The 19879-nt window shown below is 47.2% G+C and overlaps 2 protein-coding genes across 2 annotated transcripts in view; one reads left to right on the top strand and one right to left on the bottom strand.

The window, feature by feature from the left end:
• Positions 1-19879, top strand: part of LOC139251771 (ADAMTS-like protein 2) — a 125861-nt gene that overhangs the window by 36719 nt on the left and 69263 nt on the right. The window contains exons 5-7 of the mRNA XM_070873303.1: positions 4029-4131; positions 14803-14948; positions 15042-15165. Coding sequence (XP_070729404.1) covers positions 4029-4131; positions 14803-14948; positions 15042-15165 — 373 coding nt within the window. The remainder of the gene's footprint in view (positions 1-4028; positions 4132-14802; positions 14949-15041; positions 15166-19879) is intronic.
• LOC139251770 (protein myomaker-like) overlaps positions 1-19879 on the bottom strand; it is a 180938-nt gene that overhangs the window by 139900 nt on the left and 21159 nt on the right. The gene's annotated exons all lie outside the window — the stretch shown is intronic.

The following is a 19879-nucleotide window of genomic DNA, read 5'->3' as shown; positions in this document are numbered from 1 at the left end:
ACCGCAATCTAACTTCTTGGCCCTGCATATCCCTCACTACCTTGACCATCAAGCCAGGGAACCAACCCTGGTTCAATGAGGAGTGCAGAAGAACATACCAGGAGTAGCATCAGGTGTACCTTAAAATGAGGTGCAACCTGGGGAAGCAGCAACACTGGACTACATGCATGCTAAACCATGGAAGCAGCATGTTATAGACCGAGCTAAGCGATCCCACAACCAATGGATCTTTTGCCACATCCAGTGAATGGTGGAGGGCCATTTAAACAGGAGAGTGATAGAGTTCAGGAAGATATAGACAAGCTGGTGAAATGGGCAGACATGTGGCAGATGAAAATTAATGCAGAAAAGTGTGAAGTGATGCATTTTTGGTAGAAAGAATGAGGAGAGGACATATAAACTAAATAATACAATCCTAAAGGGGGTGCACGAACAGAGACCTGGGGGTATGTGTGCATAAATCATTGAAGGTGGCAGAGCTGGTTGAGAAAGGAGTTAGAAACGCTTGAGGGATTCTGGGTTTCATAAGTAGAGGTATAAGAGTACAAAAGTGGCAGTTATGATGAACCTGTGTAAAACAGTAGTTTGACCCCAACTGGAGTACTGTGTCCAAGGATATCAAGGCCTTGAAGATGCAGAAAAGATTTTCAAGAAAGATTCCAAGAATGAGACTTCAGTTACGTTGAGAAACTGGGGTTGTTCTCCTTGCAGCAAAGAAGATTTGATAGAGGTGCTCAAAATCATGAGGGGCCTGGACAGAGTAGACAGAGAAACTAGATAAAGAAACTGTTCCCATTGGCGGAAGGGTTGAGAACCAGAGGACACAGATTCAAGGTGATTGGCAAAAGAACTAAAGGCGACGTAAGTTTTTTTTTAACGCAGTGAGTGGTTGGGATCTGGAATGCATTGCCTGAAATGGTGCTGGAGGTAGACTCAATTTTATGTTTCAAAAGGGAGTTGGATAAGGGGTTAAAAATTGCAGGGCTACGGGGAAGGGTAGGAGAGGGGGACTAGCTGAGAGTCGGCATGGGCTCGACGGACCAATGGACGCCTTCCGTGCTGTAACCATTCTATGACTTTTCTTTTTTATTAACTGACCAGAGGAGGTGGCTCCATGAATGTCCCCATCCTCAAATGAGGGGGCAGCCCAGCACACCAGTGCAAAATACAAGGCTGAAGTGTTTGCAACCATCTTCAGCCAGAAGTGCTGAATGGATGATCCATCGTGGCCTCCTGCTGAGGTCCCCACCATCACAGAAGCCAGTCTTCAGTCAATTTAATTCACTCCACATAATGTCAAGAAAGGGCTGATACAGCAAGACTATAGATCCTGACTATCCCAGCTGTATTGCTGCACACGGGCACAGACAGCTTCATTTGAGGAGTTGCGAATGGAACTGAACACTGCAATCATCAGCAAACATCTCCACTTCTGACCTTATGGAGGAAGCACTGAAGACTTGTGCTCCAGAACTAGCCGTGCCTCTAGCTAAGTGGTTCCAGTACATCTACAATGCTGGCACCTACATGACAATATGGAGAACTGCTCAGGTATGTCCTGTCCACAAAGCAGGACAAATCCAATTACCACCCATTAGTTTACTCTGTCATCAGCAAAGTGATGGAAGGTGTTGTCAGCAGTGCTATTAAGCGGCACTTACCAATAACCTACTCACCGACGCTCCGTTTGGGTTCCACCAGGATCACTTGGCTCCAGACCTCATTACAGCCTTGGTCCAAACATGGACAGAAGAGCTAAATTCCAGAGGGGAGGTGAGTGACTGCCCTGGACATCAAGGCAGCATTTGACCGAGTGTGGCATCAAGGAAACCTCGTAAAATGGGAAGGGGGGGTGGGGAGGGGAGGGGAAACTCTCCACTGGCTGGAGTCATACCTAGCAAAAAGGAAGGTGGTTGTTGGTCAATCATCCCAGCCCCAGGACATCACTGCAGGAGTTTCTCAAGGCAGAGTTCTAGGCCCAACCATCTTCAGTTGCTTCTGTCATAAGATCAGAAGTGGAAATGTTCGCTGATGATTTCAGTGTTCAGTTCCATTTGCAACTCAAATAATGAAGCAGTCTGTGCCTGTGTGCAGCAAGATCTGGATGACATTCAAGCTTGGGCTGATAAATGGCAAGTAACACTCGTGCCACACAAGTGCCAGGCAATCACTATCTCCAACAGTGTCTAATCACCGTCCAACGGCATTATCATCGCCAAATCCTCCACCACTAACATCCTGAGGGGTCACCATTGACCAGAAACTTAACTGGACCAGCCACATAACTACTGTAGTTACAAGAGCAGGTCAGAAGCTGGGTATTCTGCAGGGGTGCATTTATTTGTACCAACTGAATTGCAGCCATTTTCTGGCTCTCATCACATGACCTATTGCTGATTGGTCCCCTTGGAGGATAAGCCGTACCCTATAGTTTCTCTAGAATGTGTAAATTGAACCGCCCAGCCTAACATTGTAACATGATCCATTTGGACTTCAGAAGTCAAAGGTTCCATCCATCCCCCAGCCGAAGTCCCTCCTTACCCCAGCGCAAGTGCATCCCTCTTCCAGCCTAAGTCCCTTATCCAAGCACATGACCTTACCCCACTCCCCCCCCCCCCCCCCCGGCGTCCTTGCCATAGATGAGACATTGTGTGCGAATTCGGGTTTATTGGGTATGAAGTGTCAATGTCATGACTTCTGGATTTCATCCACTCCAACAATGTCTGGTGTGGGTGTAAAGGGGGTTAGAAGAATACGAGTTGTCTCTGTCTCTATGTCCTCCCCCTCCCCCCAAAAATTCTCTCTTTTTCTCTCTTGCTCGCGCGCATGTGCAGAAGCACAAATAGTCACTCCAATTGTGCAGCGAGTGACTTTCCTCCTGACTCCCCCAAGCCTTTCCACCATGTACAAGGGTCAAGTTAGGAAAATGATGTAATATGCTCCACTTGCCTGGATGAGTGCAGCTCCAACAACACTCAGGAAGCTCAACACCATCCTTGACAAGCAGCCTGCTTATTTGGCACCCCATCCACCATCCTCAACATTCACTCCCTCTGGCCAACCATGACTGCAGTGTGTGCCATCTACAAAATGCACTGCAGCAACTCACCAAGGCTTCTTTGACAGCACCTCCCAAATCCACAACCTAGAAGGACAAGGGCAGTAGGCACATGGGAACACCATCACCTCCAAATTCCCCTTGACACACCATCCTGACTTGGAAATATATCAGCTGTTCCTTCATCGCCGCTGGGTCAAAGTCCTGGAACTCCCTAACAGCGCTGTGGGAATACTTTCACCACACGAACTACAGCGTTTCAAGAAGGCAGCTCACCACCACCTGCTCTAGGGCAATTCGGAACGGGAATAAATGCTGGCCTCGCCAGTGACTCCCACACCCCGGAATGTTGTTTTTTAAAAAAAAAAACACACATTCTGCTCTCCGCTTTCCCCATCTCTTTCCACCTCCAAACTGTTGCTCCTATGGTGTTCTGCTCCACACACTCGCCCCAGAAGCACTGCTGTTAGCTTCTCCCCACTCCTCCCAAACTCCCCTGCTCTTTGCATTCACCTGAGGGCAAACAGGACTCTGGTTTATAATCTCATAACCTCATCAAAAAGATAGTACCTCTGACAGTGCAGCACTCCCTTGGTTCAGCACTTAAGTGTCAGCCTAGATTTGGTGCTCAAGTCCTGAGGGGTGAGCAGCTGAAAGCAATAGGCAGGTTGGTTGAATCAGATTCTCCTATCTCCTGACTGATGGCAAACTTTCACAGCACTATCCAGACTGTTCCCTCAACTTGCATAATACTATTTAGACTAATTACTCCCATTCTGTAAAATGCTGACTCCATGTGCTACCAATTAAAGAAGGAAAGAGCTTTCATTTAGCAACACATTTAGGATGGTCCAAACTGCTTCACAGCCAATGAATTGCTTTTGAAGTATAATCGCTGTTATGTAGCAAATATGGCAGCCAATCAGACATAACAAATTTCAATTCAATCTATCTCTATTATCTGTTGCAGGAGTGCCCAGCTAACACAAGGAGTTTCCGCGATGAACAGTGTTCATCCTTTAACTCCCGTATTTATAATGGAAGGACTTACAAGTGGAAACCATTATATCCAGGTGAGGAGTGAAGAACCTGTTGCACTGTAATTGTTTGATCACATTCATAAAATCATAGAATGGTTACAACACGGAAGAAAGCCATTTGACCTGTCGATCCCGTGCCGGTTCTCTAAGAGCACCTCAGCTTGTCCCTTTCCCCCGTAGCTCTGCAAATTTTTTTCTTTCAGGTTCTTATCCAACTCCCTCTTGAAAGCCGTGATTGAATCTACCTCCACCAACCTTTCAGGCAGCGCATTCCAGATCTTTGCCACTCGCTGAGTAAATAAAGTTTTTTTTCTTGTGTCGCCTTTGGTTCTTTTGCCAATCACCTTAAATCTGGTTCTTGACTCTTCTGCCAATGGGAACAGTTTCTATATACTCTGTCCACACCCCTCATGATTTTGAACACCTCTATGAAATCTCCTCTCAATCTTCTTTGCTCTAAGGAGAATAACCCCAGTTTCTACAGTCTATCCAAGTAACAAGTCCCTCATCCCTGGAATCATTCTTGTAAATCTTTTCTGAACCCTCTCTGAAGACCTTCACATCCTTCCTAAAGTGCGGTGCCCAGAATTAGACACAATGCTCCAGTTGACGCCAAACTAGTATTTTATGCAGGTTGATCATACTTTCTACTCTTTTGTACTCCATACCTTTTATTCATGAAGCCCAGGATCCGGTAAGCTTTTTTTAACTGCTTTCTCAACCTGCCCTGCCACCTTCAACAATTCATACACAAACCCGCCCCCCCACCCCCGGTCTTTCTGTTCATGCACCCCCTTTAGGATGTACCCTTTAGTTTATATTTCCTCTCTTCATTCTTGCTACAGGAACAGCGTTGGAAACTTCGGGACCAAGGCCATTCCGGCTTCTGTGTATTTCTGGACTTCAAAATGTCTTTCTGACATCCCGAATCTGGGCGTAGGGGAGGAGGGGGAGGAGGGGGAGGAGGGGGTGGCCCGAGGCGGGGGAGTCCAGCAGCTGAGCGGGGGAGGCGGCGGCGGGTCCGGATTCCAGAACATTTTCCGGATTCTGGACGACCCGGCCACGGGTTGTCCCAGTGTCTGGATTTCGGAACAGTTTGGATGCTGGAACTCCGGATTTTCAATGCTGTACCTGTACCAAAATGTATCACTTCACACTTTTCTGCATTCAGTTTCATCTGCCACGTGTCCGCCTATTCCACCAGCCTGTGTATGTCCTCTTGAAGTCTATCATTATCCTCCTCACTGTTCACTACTACCAAGTTTTGTGTCTTCAAATTTTGAAGTTGTGCCCTGTACACCTACATCCAAATCATATATATATATCAAGAAAACCAGTGGTCCTTGTACTGACGTCTGGGGAACACCACTGTGTACCTTTCTCCAGCCTGGAAAAACAACCGTTCACCACTGTGTCCTATCGCTTAGCCAATTTTGGATCCATACTGCCACGGTCCCTTTTATCTCATGGGCGTCAACATTGATAAAGTGCCACATAATAGGCTTGCCAGCAAACGCCTTTTGGAAGTCCATGTACACCGTCAACCGCATTGTCCTCATCAATCCTCTATTACCTCATCAAAAAACTCGATCAAGTTGGTTAAACACTAGTTGCCTTTAACAAATCCGTGCTGGCTTTCCTTCACAATAGTCCAAGTGACTATTTAATTTTGTCCCTGATTATTGTTTCTAAAAGCTTCCCCAATACCGAGGTTAAACTGACTGGCCTATAGTTGCTGGATTTATCTTTACACCCTTTTTTGAAGAAGTGTGTAACATTTGCAACTTTCCTGTCCTCTGGCACCAGCCCCGTATCCAACGAGGATTGGAAGATTATGGCCAATCCATCTGCAATTTCCACCTTTACTTCCCTGAGCATCCTAGGCTGCATCTCATCCAGTCCTGGGGACTTGTCTTCTTTAAGTACAGCCAGCCTTTTTAGTTTTTCAATTTTTATCCCAACCAGTATCTCCACTACCTCTTTCACTATGACTTTGGCAGCTCAGCAGCATCTTCCTTAGTGAAGTCAGATGCAAAGTACTAATTTAGTACCACAGCCATTCCCTCTGCCTTCATACGTGGGTCTCCTGTTTCATCCCTAATCGGCCTCATCCCTCCTCTTACTACCAGTTTACTATTTATATGCCTATAGAAGACTTTTAAATTTCCTTTTATGTTAGCTGCTAATCTATTCTCATACTCTTTGCCTCTTATTTTCTTTTTCCCCTCTGAACTTTCTATATTCAGCCTGATTCTCGCTTGTATTCTCAACCTGACATCTGTCTTGCATGCTTTTTTCTGCTTCATCTTTCTGTCTCGTCATCCGTGGAGCTCTGACTTTGATTGCCCTACCTTTCCTCCTCGTGCGAATGTACCTCGACAGTACCCGAACCACCTCCTCTTTGAAGGAAGACCATTGTTCAATTACAGTTTTGCCTGCCAATCTTTGATTCCAATTTACCCGGGCCAGCTCCGTTCTCAACCCACTGAAATTGGCCTTACTCCAATTAAGTATTTTTACTCTAGATTGTTCGCTGTCCTTTTCCATAGCTAATCTAAACTTTGTGATACTATGATCAATGTTCCCTAAATCTTTCCTGAACACCTTATATCCAGGAATATTTAATACCCAATCATGTCCTTTTTTAGAGCCAGGTCTCTGTTGTCACCACAACATCATAGTTCCATGTGGTTATTTATGGCTGCAGATCACACCTTGTTTACCACACTGCATGTGTTTACACACATGCACTGTAAACCTATCTTAGACCTTGTTCTATTCTTTCCTAGTCTGATCCCACTTAATACTTTTACTATTTCTTACTCTAGTGCTATCTGTCTCTCCCAATCCTTTGTGCACCTTGTTTCTCCCTTCTAATCCTACATCCTGGTGCCTATCCCTGTGCAAAATTAGTTTAAACCCTCCCAATAGCACTAGCCACCCCCACGAGGATATTGGCCCAAGCTCTGTTGAGGTGCAACCCATCCGGCCCCGATAGGTCCCACCTCCCCCTGAACTAGTCTCAATGTTCCAGGAATCTTAAAGCCCTTCCTCCTGCACCATCTTTCCAGCCACACATTTAACTGCGCTATCCTCCTATTTCTATACTCATTAGCTCATGGCATTGGGAATAATCCATAGATTTTGAGGTCCTGCTTTTTAATCTCTTTCCTAGCTCCCTAAAATCTGCCTGAAGGATCTAATTCCTCGTTCTACCTGTATTGTTGGTATCAATATGGACCACGACCTCTGGCTGTTAACTCTCCCCCCTCAGAATATTCTGCAGCTGCTCACTGACATCCTTGACCCTGGCGCCAGGGAGGCAACATACCATCCTGGAGTCACATCTGCGCTGCAGAAATGCCTGTCCGTTCCCCTAGCTATCAAATCCCCTTTGTTGGGGTAAAAAGAAGACTTCTCTTCTTCAAGGTAAACTCCCTGATATAAAGAACCGACACCTGCCCATATAACGAACACGGAATCACTCAGATGAAACTGCGGTTCAACCGGTTTTTATTCAAGCGTGCAGGGGAAGGGTTCACAGATGAACCTAAGAACAAAGGTTTTACATCGACAGTTTCCGAGGTGTATGACCCTCCTACAAAACCGCCGATTAGCCAACTGCTATCAACGAAGTTACATCAGACTGGCTCTGAGTGGTTTCCCCTCCCTATCCATCTCTCATCACATGTCACCCTTCCGGAATGTGTTATTCAGTGGTGCCAACTTTGCCTCAGTTCCTCATGACATGTGAATTAACCTTGTTTCCCAGGGTTTGCTATCTATGTCCCCAAACATCCCTTCAGATGTTGCTACAATAGACTGTTGACTTCCTCCTGTCCTTGGTGGATGTGTTATTCAGTATTGAATCAGTCTGTATTAAGGTTAATACAACGGATGGTTCATTAACCATCAAGCTTTGCTGTGTAGCAAGCTTTGCTGCTTCCCCTTTTTAAAACCCATCATAAACGAGTTTTACTACAATCGGTCAATTTACAATTACAATCCCTACCATAAAGTAGAGGAACTCCCAATTTCCTCAGAACCTCCTAATACTGATAAGCCCTTCAATCTGGACCATGTGTCAGATCAATTCACTTCGTTCAGTATCCACTTTAGTGACCGTATTTTATCCCCTTACACCCTATCACTAGCTCAATGATCAGTCATGATCTTATTGAATGGTGGAGCAGGCTCGAGGGGCCGTATAGCCTACTCCTGCTCCTATTTCTTATCTCTTACTATTGCTTTCCGATCTTCTTCCTCCCACCCTGTACAGCTGAGCCACCTGTGATGCCATAGACTTGGCTCTGTCTGTACTCTCCAGAACAACCATCTCTCTCACCAGTATTCAGTATTGGATACTGGTTGGAGAGTGAGATGCACTCTGGGGGGACTCCTGCACTACCTGCCTGGTTTTCCTTGTCTGTCTGACGCTCACACATTCCCTCTCTGCCTGCACACTCTTGTGTTGCAGAGTGACCACCTCTTGAAACGTGCTATCCACGTAGCTCTCGATCTCATGGATGCACCGCATTGACGCCTGCTGCTGCTCAAACTCCGAAACCTGGAACTTGAGCTCCTCTAGCCGACAGCAGCAGCGACCCATTTCTGAAATTTCCCCACGGGAAATTACCCCTTTCGATAATTGCCTGGCAGGAACTACGGCGCTGCCGGTCGGTGCCACTGACAGCTTTTGCTGTCAGTAACAGTTCTGTGGCTGGGCGGCACGGCCGTCCTTAACCGGGAGGTGTCACTACCAGCGACTCCATTTTATTTTTTATTGTCGACCGACTGCCAGGTTGAGCCGACCACACAATTATGCCTGAGAATTTGGCTGGGCCACCAACAGTCAGCCTGGCACCCCCTCTTGGGTGCCAGGACACTGGCCCAGCCCGGCTGAAACCCATCCTGATGGCCCAGTGTCAATTCCGCCCTGCTAGTGGCGGCTACTCCGACACGCCCCAATTCCGCCCTGCTAGTGGCGGCTACTCCGACACAACCGCACTTCCGATGTTGAGGCAACTTCCACCCCACAACAAAAAAGAACACAAATACCTGAATTTCTCCAGATTGGGGCGGATAGAACTCTTCGAAATCAGTAGGCTGGAGGGTAATTTTGGCCCCTAAGAGTCTTAAGTTGTGCTTACCTTTATCTCCGGCTGCTTCTCTTGCTCTCTTAATTAAAGTTTTTGTTCAAATGATTATTATTGTTAATTGTTGATCTAGTTAAATGAGAGAGGGGATAAAAAGCTAATACTCGCCTACCTGCTGTCCTGTGACATCACTCCTTGTTTTTATACTGTTCTTTTGTAATTCTCCGTATTTGTACTGCCGCCTCTGCTGCCCACTCCCTCCAGGTCCGCACTGTCCTCGGACCCGCTCTGTTTAAGTATTGTGGCCTCTGCTGCTGACTCTTTCCAGTACTTAGCCAACATCACCAATCAGATTAACTATTGATGCATCTCATTGCTGTTTGTGGATAGTGATTCATTGTATGTGAAGTGCTTTGGGATATTTCTGAGGCCACCTACAGTCCAAACTCCCAAGGCCCCACCCCACTGCTGGCCAAGAACGGAGAAACACTCATCAAGGACACCGAGGCAGTCAGGGCCCGCTGGAAGGAGCACTTCGAAGATCTCCTCAATCGAGACACTGTCTTTGACTCGAGTGTTCTCGACTCCATCCCGCAGCATGCGATCCGCCACCACCTCAGTGAAACCCCAACGCTGCATGAGGTAGGAAAAGCCATAAGACAGCTCAAGAACAACAAGGCTACGGGAGCAGATGGAATCCCTGCTGAGGCGCTAAAGTATGGCGGAGAGGCGCTGTTGGCACGGATACATGACCTCTCTCATCTGGAGGGAGGAGAGCATGCCGGGAGATCTCAGAGAGGCAGTGATCATGACCATCTTTAAAAAAGGGGACAAGTCCAACTGCGGCAACTACAGCGGAATCTCCCTGCTATCAGCCACTGGGAAAATTGTCGCTAGAGTCCTCCTCAACCGTCTTCTCCCTGTGGCCGAGGAGCTCCTCCCGGAGTCACGGTGCGGATTTCATCCCCTACGGGGCACAACGCACATGATCTTTGCAGCGTGACAGCTGCAGGAAAAATGCAGGGAGCAGCGCCAGCCCTTCACTAGGTTGATTCCGGAAATGAGGGAGTTGACTTATGAGGAAAGGTTGAGTAGGTTGGGCCTCTACTCAATGGAATTCAGAAGAATGAGAGGTGATCTTATCGAAATGTATAAGATTATGAGAGGGCTTGACAAGGTGGATGCAGAGAGGATGTTTCCACTGATAGGGGAGACTAGAACTAGAGGGCATGATCTTAGAATAAGGGGCCGCCCATTTAAGACAGAGATGAGGAGAAATTTCTTCTCTCAGAGGGTTGTAAATCTGTGGAATTCATTGCCTCAGAGAGCTGTGGAAGCTGGGACATTAAATAAATTTAAGACAGAAATAGACAGTTTCTTAAACAATAGGGGATTATGGGGAGCGGATAGGGAAGTGGAGCTGAGTCCATGATCAGATCAGCCATGATCTTATTGAATGGCGGTGCAGGCTCGAGGGGCTGTATGGCCTACTCCTGTTCCTATTTCTTATGTTCTTTTACGTGGCCTTCTTCGACCTTACAAAAGCCTTTGACACTGTCAACCGCGAGGGTCTATGGAGCGTCCTGCTCTGTTTCGGATGCTCCCAAAAGTTCGTCAACACCCTCCGCCTGCTCCATGACGACATGCAGGCCGTGATCCTTACCAACAGATCCATTACAGACCCAATCCACATTCGGACCGGGGTCAAACAGGGCTGCATCATCGCCCCAACCCTCTTAATCTTTCTCGCTGCTATGCTCCACCTCACAGTCAACAAGCTCCCCGCTGGAGTGGAACTAAACTACAGAACCAGTGGGAAGCTGTTCAACCTTTGCCGTCTCCAGGCCAGGTCCAAGATCACTCCAACCTCTGTCGTCGAGCTACAGTACGCAGACTACGCCTGCATCTGCGCATATACAGAGGCTGAACACCAAGTCATAGTCATTGTATTTACTGAGGCGTACGAAAGCATGGGCCTTACACTAAACATCCGTAAGACAAAGGTCCTCCACTAGCTTGTCCTCGCTGCACAGCACTGCCCCCCCCCCCCCCCCCCCCTCAGTCATCTAGATCCACGGTGCAGCCCTGGACAACGTGGACCATTTCCCATACCTTGGGAGCCTCTTATCAACAAAAGCAGACATTGAGGAGGAGATTCAACACTGCCTCCAGTGCACCAGCGCAGCCTTCGGCTGAGGAAAAGAGTGTTCGAAGACTAGGCCCTCAAATCTATCACCAAGCTCATGGTCTACAGAGCTGTAGTAATACTCGCCCTCCTGTATGGCTCAGAGACATGGACCATGTAGAGTAGACACTTCAAGTCGCTGGAGAAATACCACCAGCGATGCCTCCGCAAGATCCTATAGATCCCCTGGGAGGACAGACACACCAACATTAGCGTCCTCGACTAGGCCAACATCCCCAGCATTGAAGCACTGACCACACTTGATCAGCTCCGCTGGGCAGGCCACATTGTCCACATGCCAGACATGAGACTCCCAAAGCAAGCGCTCTACTCGGAACTCCTTCATGGCAAATGAGCCAAAAGTGGACAGAGGAAACGTTACAAGGATACCCTCAAAGCCTTGCTGATAAAGTGCAACATCCCCACTGTTATGTAATGATGTGTGTATCATCCTGGTACCTTAAATGTAATGTAAGCACTATGCCACACCACAGAGGGCGCTGTGGTGGGAAACCTGGCAGTACCTAGAACAGGCACTATATTAGGCTGACCACCACACCTGAGAGGCACTCTGGAGCTGAACAATAAAGGACCGAAGGTCACAGCAGTTAGATTAACACCAGACCGTGTGGAGTCAGTGATTTGTGTGCTACATACACCACATTGGCAACGAGGAAGCGGACGTACTCTACGTAACCATGGCTACTCTGGGCTCGCTAAAGGATTTTACCGTGGGTGGGCAATGATTGGGAGGCCTTCACGGAAAGGCTCGAGTACTACTTCACAGCAAACGACCTGACAGAGGACACGGACGCAGTGAGAGATAAGCGTAAGGCGATATTGCTCTCCAGTTGTGGAGATGAGGTTTACTGTCTCGTCAGGGATTTGCTGGCACCCGGGAGCGCCAGGAACAAGTCATACGAGGAGCTGACTGAACTCATTCGTGACCAGTTGAAACCGAAGGAGAGCATCCTCACGGCCAGACACAAATTTTACCATCACTGCAGACCTGAGAGCCAGGATATCACCAAATATGCTGCGGACCTCAGGAGACTCGCGGCGCCGTGTGATTTTGGCGCACACCTTGACGAGGCGTTACGGGACGTTTTCGTTATGGGGATTGGCCACGAGGGCCTCCTTCACAAGCTGCTAGCCACGGAACCCACAGTCACTCTGACAAAGGCCATCACCATCAGCCAGGCATATATGACCTCGACTTGCAGCACCAAGCAAATAATTCACACAGTCTCGAACCCGGCAGGCACTGTCCACAGGATTGCGCCCACCACGGACAAAACTGCAGAACGTGGCTCTGCCCGGGGCAGAGAGCACGGACCTCGGGGTCCTGGAACTCAGAGTCCGCTGAGGGGGGCCAATCAAGCAGCACCATGCTGGCGCTGTGGAGGAAGCCATGGGGCTCACCGGTGCAGGTTTACGGAGTACACGTGCAATACCTGCCACACGAAAGGCCACCTTCAGCGTATGTGTAAAAGAAATCGGACTCACCATGTGGCTGAGGAGATGGGGGATGATCTACTGTTCAGCGAGGAGCAGGTAGAAGAAGATGAGGTGTTTGGACTGTACACGTGTACTGATGATTCGCCCCCAGTGATGAGGGAAGTAAAAATCAACGGAGTCCCTGTGAGTATGGAAGTGGACACGGTCTCGGGTCCATCGTTGATGAGTCGGAGAACTTTTGATAAACTGTGGATTAACCCAGCTGCACGACCCAAGCTGGTCCCAGTCACGGCGAAGCTGCGTACCTACACCAGGGAACTCATACCTGTTCTTGGCAGAGCGATGGTGCAGGTATCCCACGGGGATGAGTCGCACGGTTTACCTTTGTGGGTCGTTGCAGGCGATGGGCCGCGCTCCTCGGCCGGAGGTGGATGGGGACGGTTCGTGGGAGCTGGGAATACTTCACCACTCCACAGGATGCTGCTCCCCGGGGTGCTGCCGTGCCCCGGGTCCCCAGAGAGCAGCGCCGACCGAGCTGGAGCTGCAGCCTCAATCCACCCACAGGCAAGCAGAGCAAGCCCCAGGCCCGGACCTCACACAGAGATCCTGCAGCCTCAGCCCCCACAGGCAAGCAGCCCTGCAGAGGCGGGCCTAGTGGGGGGGTGGGTGAGCCGGCGGGGCGCTGCGGGCTGGGTGCGAGGGATCCAGGATGGCCGGCGGATCGGAGGGGCCCACGCAGAGGGAGAGTCGGGCGGCAGCAGCAGCTGGAGGTTGGCGGCCACGGCGGCTGCAGGGGAGGCCGCCGCGGGGGAGGCGGCAAGTCAGGTGGCAGCGGAGGGGAGCGGAGGCTGCAACGGCGGAGGGCATCCGGAACGGCGGAGAGCAAGATGGTGGCGGCATCGTGTCCAGAGCAGCAGAGCATCAAAGATGGCAGCGCCCAAGGAGAAGCCTCGTGGAATCCTCCTTCATCAAAGATGGCGCCTTAAAACGGAAATGCACCCGTGAGTCTTAAAAGGGCCTTACCAAGAGGTGGTCCCCACAAAGGACTTCTGTAAGGCAGAGCGAATCTAAAATGAGCTATGTTAATGTGAGATGGCGAATTTATAACAAGAATTAATTTTTTAATGCTGAATGGCCACTATGTGTAAAATAATGGATATGAAATACAATTAATGATAAGGGCTAACAAGGAAATCAGGGATCCGTTACCAGTCAATAACTAGTTAATGTACCAGATAACATGTACCATACTAACACACTGTCTATGCCTACCTGCCTTCCGTTGGACAAGTGTGATGTTATGTATTGATGTATGTATCATCGTCCTGCGTCCTGGTGGGGGTGGGGGGGGGGGGGAGGTGATGTTATGTAATGATGTGTGTATCGTCCTGGTACCTTAAATGTAATGTAAGCACTATGCCACACCACAGAGGGCGCTGTGTGGGAACCTGGAAGTACCAAGAACAGGCACTATATAAGGCTGACCACCACACCTCAGAGGCACTCTAGAGCTGAACAATAAAGGACGAAGGTCCCAGCAGTTAGATTTACACCAGACCGTGTGGAGTCAGTGATTTGTGTGCTACATACACCACACCCACCAACACCTGGGAGTCCCTAACCAAAGACAGCCCTAAGTGGAGGAAGCTCATCCGGGGAGGGGTGCTGAGTGTCTCGAGTCTCATCGCCGCGTGCATGCAGAAAACAAGCGCAGGCAGCGGAAAGAATGTGCAGCAAACCTGTCCCACCCTCTCTTATCCTCAACAACTGTCTGTCCCACCTGTGGCAGGGACTGTGGCTCTCGTATTGGACTGTTCAGCCACCTAAGGACTCATTCTAAGAGTGGAAGCAAGTCTTCCTCGATTCCGAGGGACTTCCTATGATGATGATGATGCTTTGGGATATTTCTGAGAGATGTAATGATAAGTCACTATGTAAATGCAGGTTCTTTTTCATTTCTTGCAGATGATTACGTGCACATTTCGAGCAAGCCTTGTGATCTTCAGTGTACTACAGTAGACGGCCAGAGACAGCTAATGGTCCCAGCACGGGATGGAACATCTTGTAAATACGGGGAATACCGAGGAGTGTGTGTAGCTGGCGGCTGTGAGGTTGTGAACCTAATTTGAATAGATACATTTTAGAATTCTGATAATGTGACAACCTTATTGACTCTCTCTTCATACGCTCTCTGTATTCTGCAGCCCATCGGATGTGACGGGGTGCTCTTTTCTACCCATACCCTAGACAAATGTGGTATCTGCCAGGGCAATGGAAGCAGCTGTATACGAGTTACTGGCAACTACAGGAAAGGAGCATCGCATCTGGGTAAGAACGCAAATATGAACATGTTTTTTTCTCTGGTGAACATAGTCTGTTATTGTGTTGGGCTTTTTCAAATAGCTGAAAGCAACCTGTAGCAAAGCTGCCGGCTGTGAGACACACGGGGAAAGTCTGTACTGCATGGAGTTCATGCTGCATGCACGATAGAGCTGCCACCCTCACTGGTTCAGTGCAGCTGGTAAAAACTGTCATTTGATTATTGTTCCTCCATTTTTCTCCCTTCCTGCTGAATCTTGCTGAGGTACAGTGCCATGGGCACGTGACCATTCTTCATGTGTGAATCCAGACAGTGTGTTCGTACCAGAATTCTACCACAAAAGGCATCAAAGATCTTGTTCTCGCCTGTGCATTTTTCAAAAGAGGTCACTGGATAGTGAACAGTAATGGGAACTAACTGGTTTTCCTCTCCATAGCCTGGGCACTGAGTGTTTCTACCATATGTCTCAGCTGAGATCAGCTAATGCAGCACATACTGGAGATCAAATCTGAAGCTAGGCTATTCAATGTACCAAAGCTAATCTCACTAGTATTCTATCTGTTCTGTAATAACGTCCAGTTTCACTTTGAAACTTGCTAATGTTTTTGTTTATACCACTCGAACTGGCGGATCAATATAGACAGTTGCTGTTATTACAGAAAAGGGACAGAGAATAATTGTTTATCACAATAGGTGCCCTCAAATGCCTAACAACCATTCAGCATGAGCAAAATTCAAGCCTACACATGGCACTGGGTGTCATGGTACATCAGTCATTGAAAGTTAGCATGCAGGTACAGCAGGCGGTGAAGAAGGCAAATGGCATGTTGGGAGGATTTGAGTATAGGAGCAGGGAGGTCTTACTGCAGTTGTACAGGGCCTTGGTGAGGCCTCACCTGGAATATTGTGTTCAGTTTTGGTCTCCTAATCTGAGGAAGGACACTCTTGCTATTGAGGGAGTGCAGCGAAGGTTCACCAGACTGATTCCTGGGATGGCAGGACTGACATATGAAGAAAGACTGAATCGACTAGGCTTATATTCACTGGAATTTAGAAAAATGAGAGGGGATCTCATAGAAACATATAAAATTCTGACGGGATTGGACAGGTTAGATGCAGGAAGAATGTTCCCGATGTTGGGGAAGTCCAGACCAGGGGTCACAGTCTAAGGATAAGGGGTAAGCCATTTAGGACCGAGATGAGGAGAAACTTCTTCACTCAGAGAATTGTGAACCTGTGGAATTCTCTACCACAAAAAGTTGTTGAGGCCAGTTCGTTAGATATAGTCAAAAGGGAGTTGGGTGTGGCCCTTACGGCTAAAGGGATGAAGGGGTATGGTGAGAAAGCAGGAATGGGGTACTGAAGTTGCATGATCAGCCATGATCATATTGAATGGTGGTGCAGGCTCGAAGGGCTGAATGGCCTACTCCAGCACCTATTTTCTATGTTTCTATGATGGCTGCACCTTATGCTGTTGATAAAAGTCAGAGAGCATCAGGCCAACAACTTTTCAATCCTCTTTAAATATTAAAATCGTGCTGTGGAGCTGGATAGTAGCTGATGTAACACCCTCATCCAAGAAGGGAGAATTAATAAATCAAGCAACCATAGCCAGATTAGTCTTAACGAAAGTTGTGGGCAAGCTCTTAGATTGCATAATTTGAGATAAAGTTACTAAGCATGTGGAAATGCATGAGTTAATCAAATACAGCCGGCATGAATTTGCTAACAGCAAGTTATATTTGAAAAGGTTAGTAGAGATCTTTGAAGAAGCAGCTGGATGGATAAAGAGAATACCGTGTATGTGAAATTTCAGACGGTGTTTGATAAGTTGTCTCATGAGATTTGTTGGAAATATTCAGGTGTATGGTGTAGGAGGAAATTTAGGATGGTTAGAAAGTTGGTTAATAAAGAGGAAAGAAAGAGTTGGGGCGACCATTGGGTCAGCTATTTGTGTGATATATATATAATATATAATAATATAGACAGGTCAGGGTGAAGGGCAGACAGGTGACAGATACAATTTAATGGAGTATACTTACTGGAAAGACATTGAAGGCTGTGGCTGAACAGAGACGTAATGGTTCAAATATATAATTCCATGAAAGTGTGAATGCAATTGGATAAAGCCATAAAAAGGCCAATAGAATTCTCTTTTATAAATAGGGGCATAGAGTACAAAAGTAAAGAAGTAATGATGAATTTATATAAACATAGGTTAGGCCACAGTGTGGATTCACCAGAATTATGCCAGGGATGAGAAATTATAGTTATGAGGAAAGACTTGAGATAGACTTGCAGTAAAGAGGCCTTTAGGGAAGAGTGACTATAATATGTTAGAATTTTATGTTGATCTTGAAAGTGATTTAGTTAAATCCGAAACTAGGGTCTTAACTTTAAACAAAACAAACCACATAGTTATGAAGGGAGAGTTGGCTAAGGTAGCTGGGAAACTACATTAAAAGGTATGACCATAGACAAGCAATGGCTAGCATTTAAAGAATTAATACATAATTTACAACAAACATACATTCCTTTAAGGCACAAAAATCCACCGTAAAGATCCAACCATGGCTAACAAGAAACGTTAAAGATAGTATTAGATCAAAGGAAGAGGCAATAATGTTGTCAAAAAGAGCAGTCTGAGGATTCGAAGGATTTTAGAATTCAGCAAAGAAGGACTAAGAAATTGATAAAGAAAGAGAAAATAGAAAGAGAGTAAACTAGCGAGAGACAGAAAAACAGACGGTAAAAGCTTTTACAGCTGTGCAAAAAGGAAAAGATTAGCGAAAGTAAATGTGGGTCCCTTACAGGCTGAGACAGGAGAAATTATAATGGGGAATAAGGAAATGGCAGTGAAATTAAACAAATACTTTGTGTCTGTCTTCACGGGAGAAGGCACAAAAAACCTCCTGGAAATAGTGGAGAATCAAGCGTCTGGTGAGAATGAAGAACTGAAAGAAATTAGTATTAGTAAAAAAAATCATACTGGAGAAATTAATGGGACTGGAAGCCGATAAATCCCCTAGACTTGATGGCCTGCATCCTAGGGTTTTGAAAGAGGTGACTATAGAGATAGATAGTGGATGTATTGGTTGTCATCTTCCAAAATTTCATAAATTCTAGAATGGTTACCGCAGATTGGAAGGTAGTTAATGTAACCCCTTAAGAAAGGAGGGAGAGAGAAAACTGGGAAATACAGACCAGTTAGCCTGACATCAGTAGTAGAGAAAATGTTAGAATCTATTATTAAGCACATGGTAACAGGGCACTTAGAAAATAATAATAGAATTGGGCAGAGTCAATATGGATTTATGAAAGGGAAATCATGTTTGACAAATCTGTTTTGAGGTTGTAATTGGTAGATCATCATCATGCTAGGCATTCCCTCGAAATCGAGGAAGACTTGCTTCCACTCTAAAAGTGAGTTCTCAGGTGACTGAAAAGTCCAATGCGGGACCTAAGGTCTCTGTCACAGATGGGGCAGAGGAACGGAGGGGCGTCTGGTTTGTCGCATGCTCCTTCCGCTGACTGCGCTTGGCTTCAGCTTGCTCTCGGCGACGAGACTCGAGGTGCTCCCGGATGCTTTTCCTCCACTTTGGGTGGTCTTGGGCCAGGGATTCCCAGGTGTCAGTGAGGATGTTACATTTTTTCAAGGAGGCTTTGAGGGTGTTCTTGAAGCGTTTCCTCTGCCCATCTGGGGCTCGCTTGCCATGTCGGAGCTCCGAGTAGAGTGCTTGGTTTGGGAGTCTCATGCCAGGCATGCGGGCGATGTGGCCCATCCAGCAGAGCTGATCGTGCGAGGTCAGTGCTTCGATGCTGGGGATATTGGCCTGAGCACGGACACTGATGTTGGTGTGCCTATCCTGCCAATGGATTTGCAGGATCTTGCGGAGGCAGCATTGGTGGTACTTCTCCAGTGTTTTGAGGTGCCTGCTGTACATAGTCCATGTCTCTGAGCCATATAAGAGGGCGGGTATCATCACTGCTTTGTAGACCATGAGCTTGGTGCCGGGTTTGAGGTGATCTAATTGAAACATATAAAATTCTTACAGGGCTTGACTGGATAGATGCAGGAAGGATGTTTCCTCTGGCTGGAGAGTCTAGAAAAAAGAGTCACAGTTTCAGAATAAGGGGTTGGCCATTTAGGACTGAGATGAGGAGAACCTTCTTCACTCAGAGGGTGGTGAATCTTTGGAATTTTGTGCTCCAGAGGGCTGTGGAAGCACAGTATATTCAAGACAGATCGATTGAAAGTTGAGTTAGAAGATCAGCCATGATCTTGTTGAATGGCGGTGCAGGCTCGAGGGGCAAAATGGCCTACTTCTGCTCCTAATTCTTATGTTCTTGTACTGGAACTACTTCCACTGGAACAGAGAAGACTAAGAAAGGATATAATAGAGCTTATTCAAATTATGAAAAGTTTTGATAGCGTGAGTATGGAAACACTATGGGAGTCAGTGATGAGGGTGGGGGGGGTCATCAATTTAAAATTATCATTAACCGAGTGAGGAGAGGGTTTAGGAGAAATGTCTTTACACAGGGGGTTGTTTGAGCATCGACTGCTTTGCCAGAGAGTGTGTTGAGGCATCATTGCATTTATAAGGGAAAGTGTAATAAATGTTTGAAATAGGGCTATGGGGTGAGAGCAGAGCAGTGGAATTAGTTTTGTATTGCTCTATCAAAGAGCCAACACAGACACGATGGGCTGAAGGGCCTCTT

Source organism: Pristiophorus japonicus, unplaced genomic scaffold (genome assembly GCF_044704955.1).
Source record: "Pristiophorus japonicus isolate sPriJap1 unplaced genomic scaffold, sPriJap1.hap1 HAP1_SCAFFOLD_443, whole genome shotgun sequence".
Lineage (NCBI taxonomy): Eukaryota > Metazoa > Chordata > Chondrichthyes > Pristiophoridae > Pristiophorus > Pristiophorus japonicus.
This window is presented reverse-complemented; position numbering and strand designations above follow the sequence as displayed.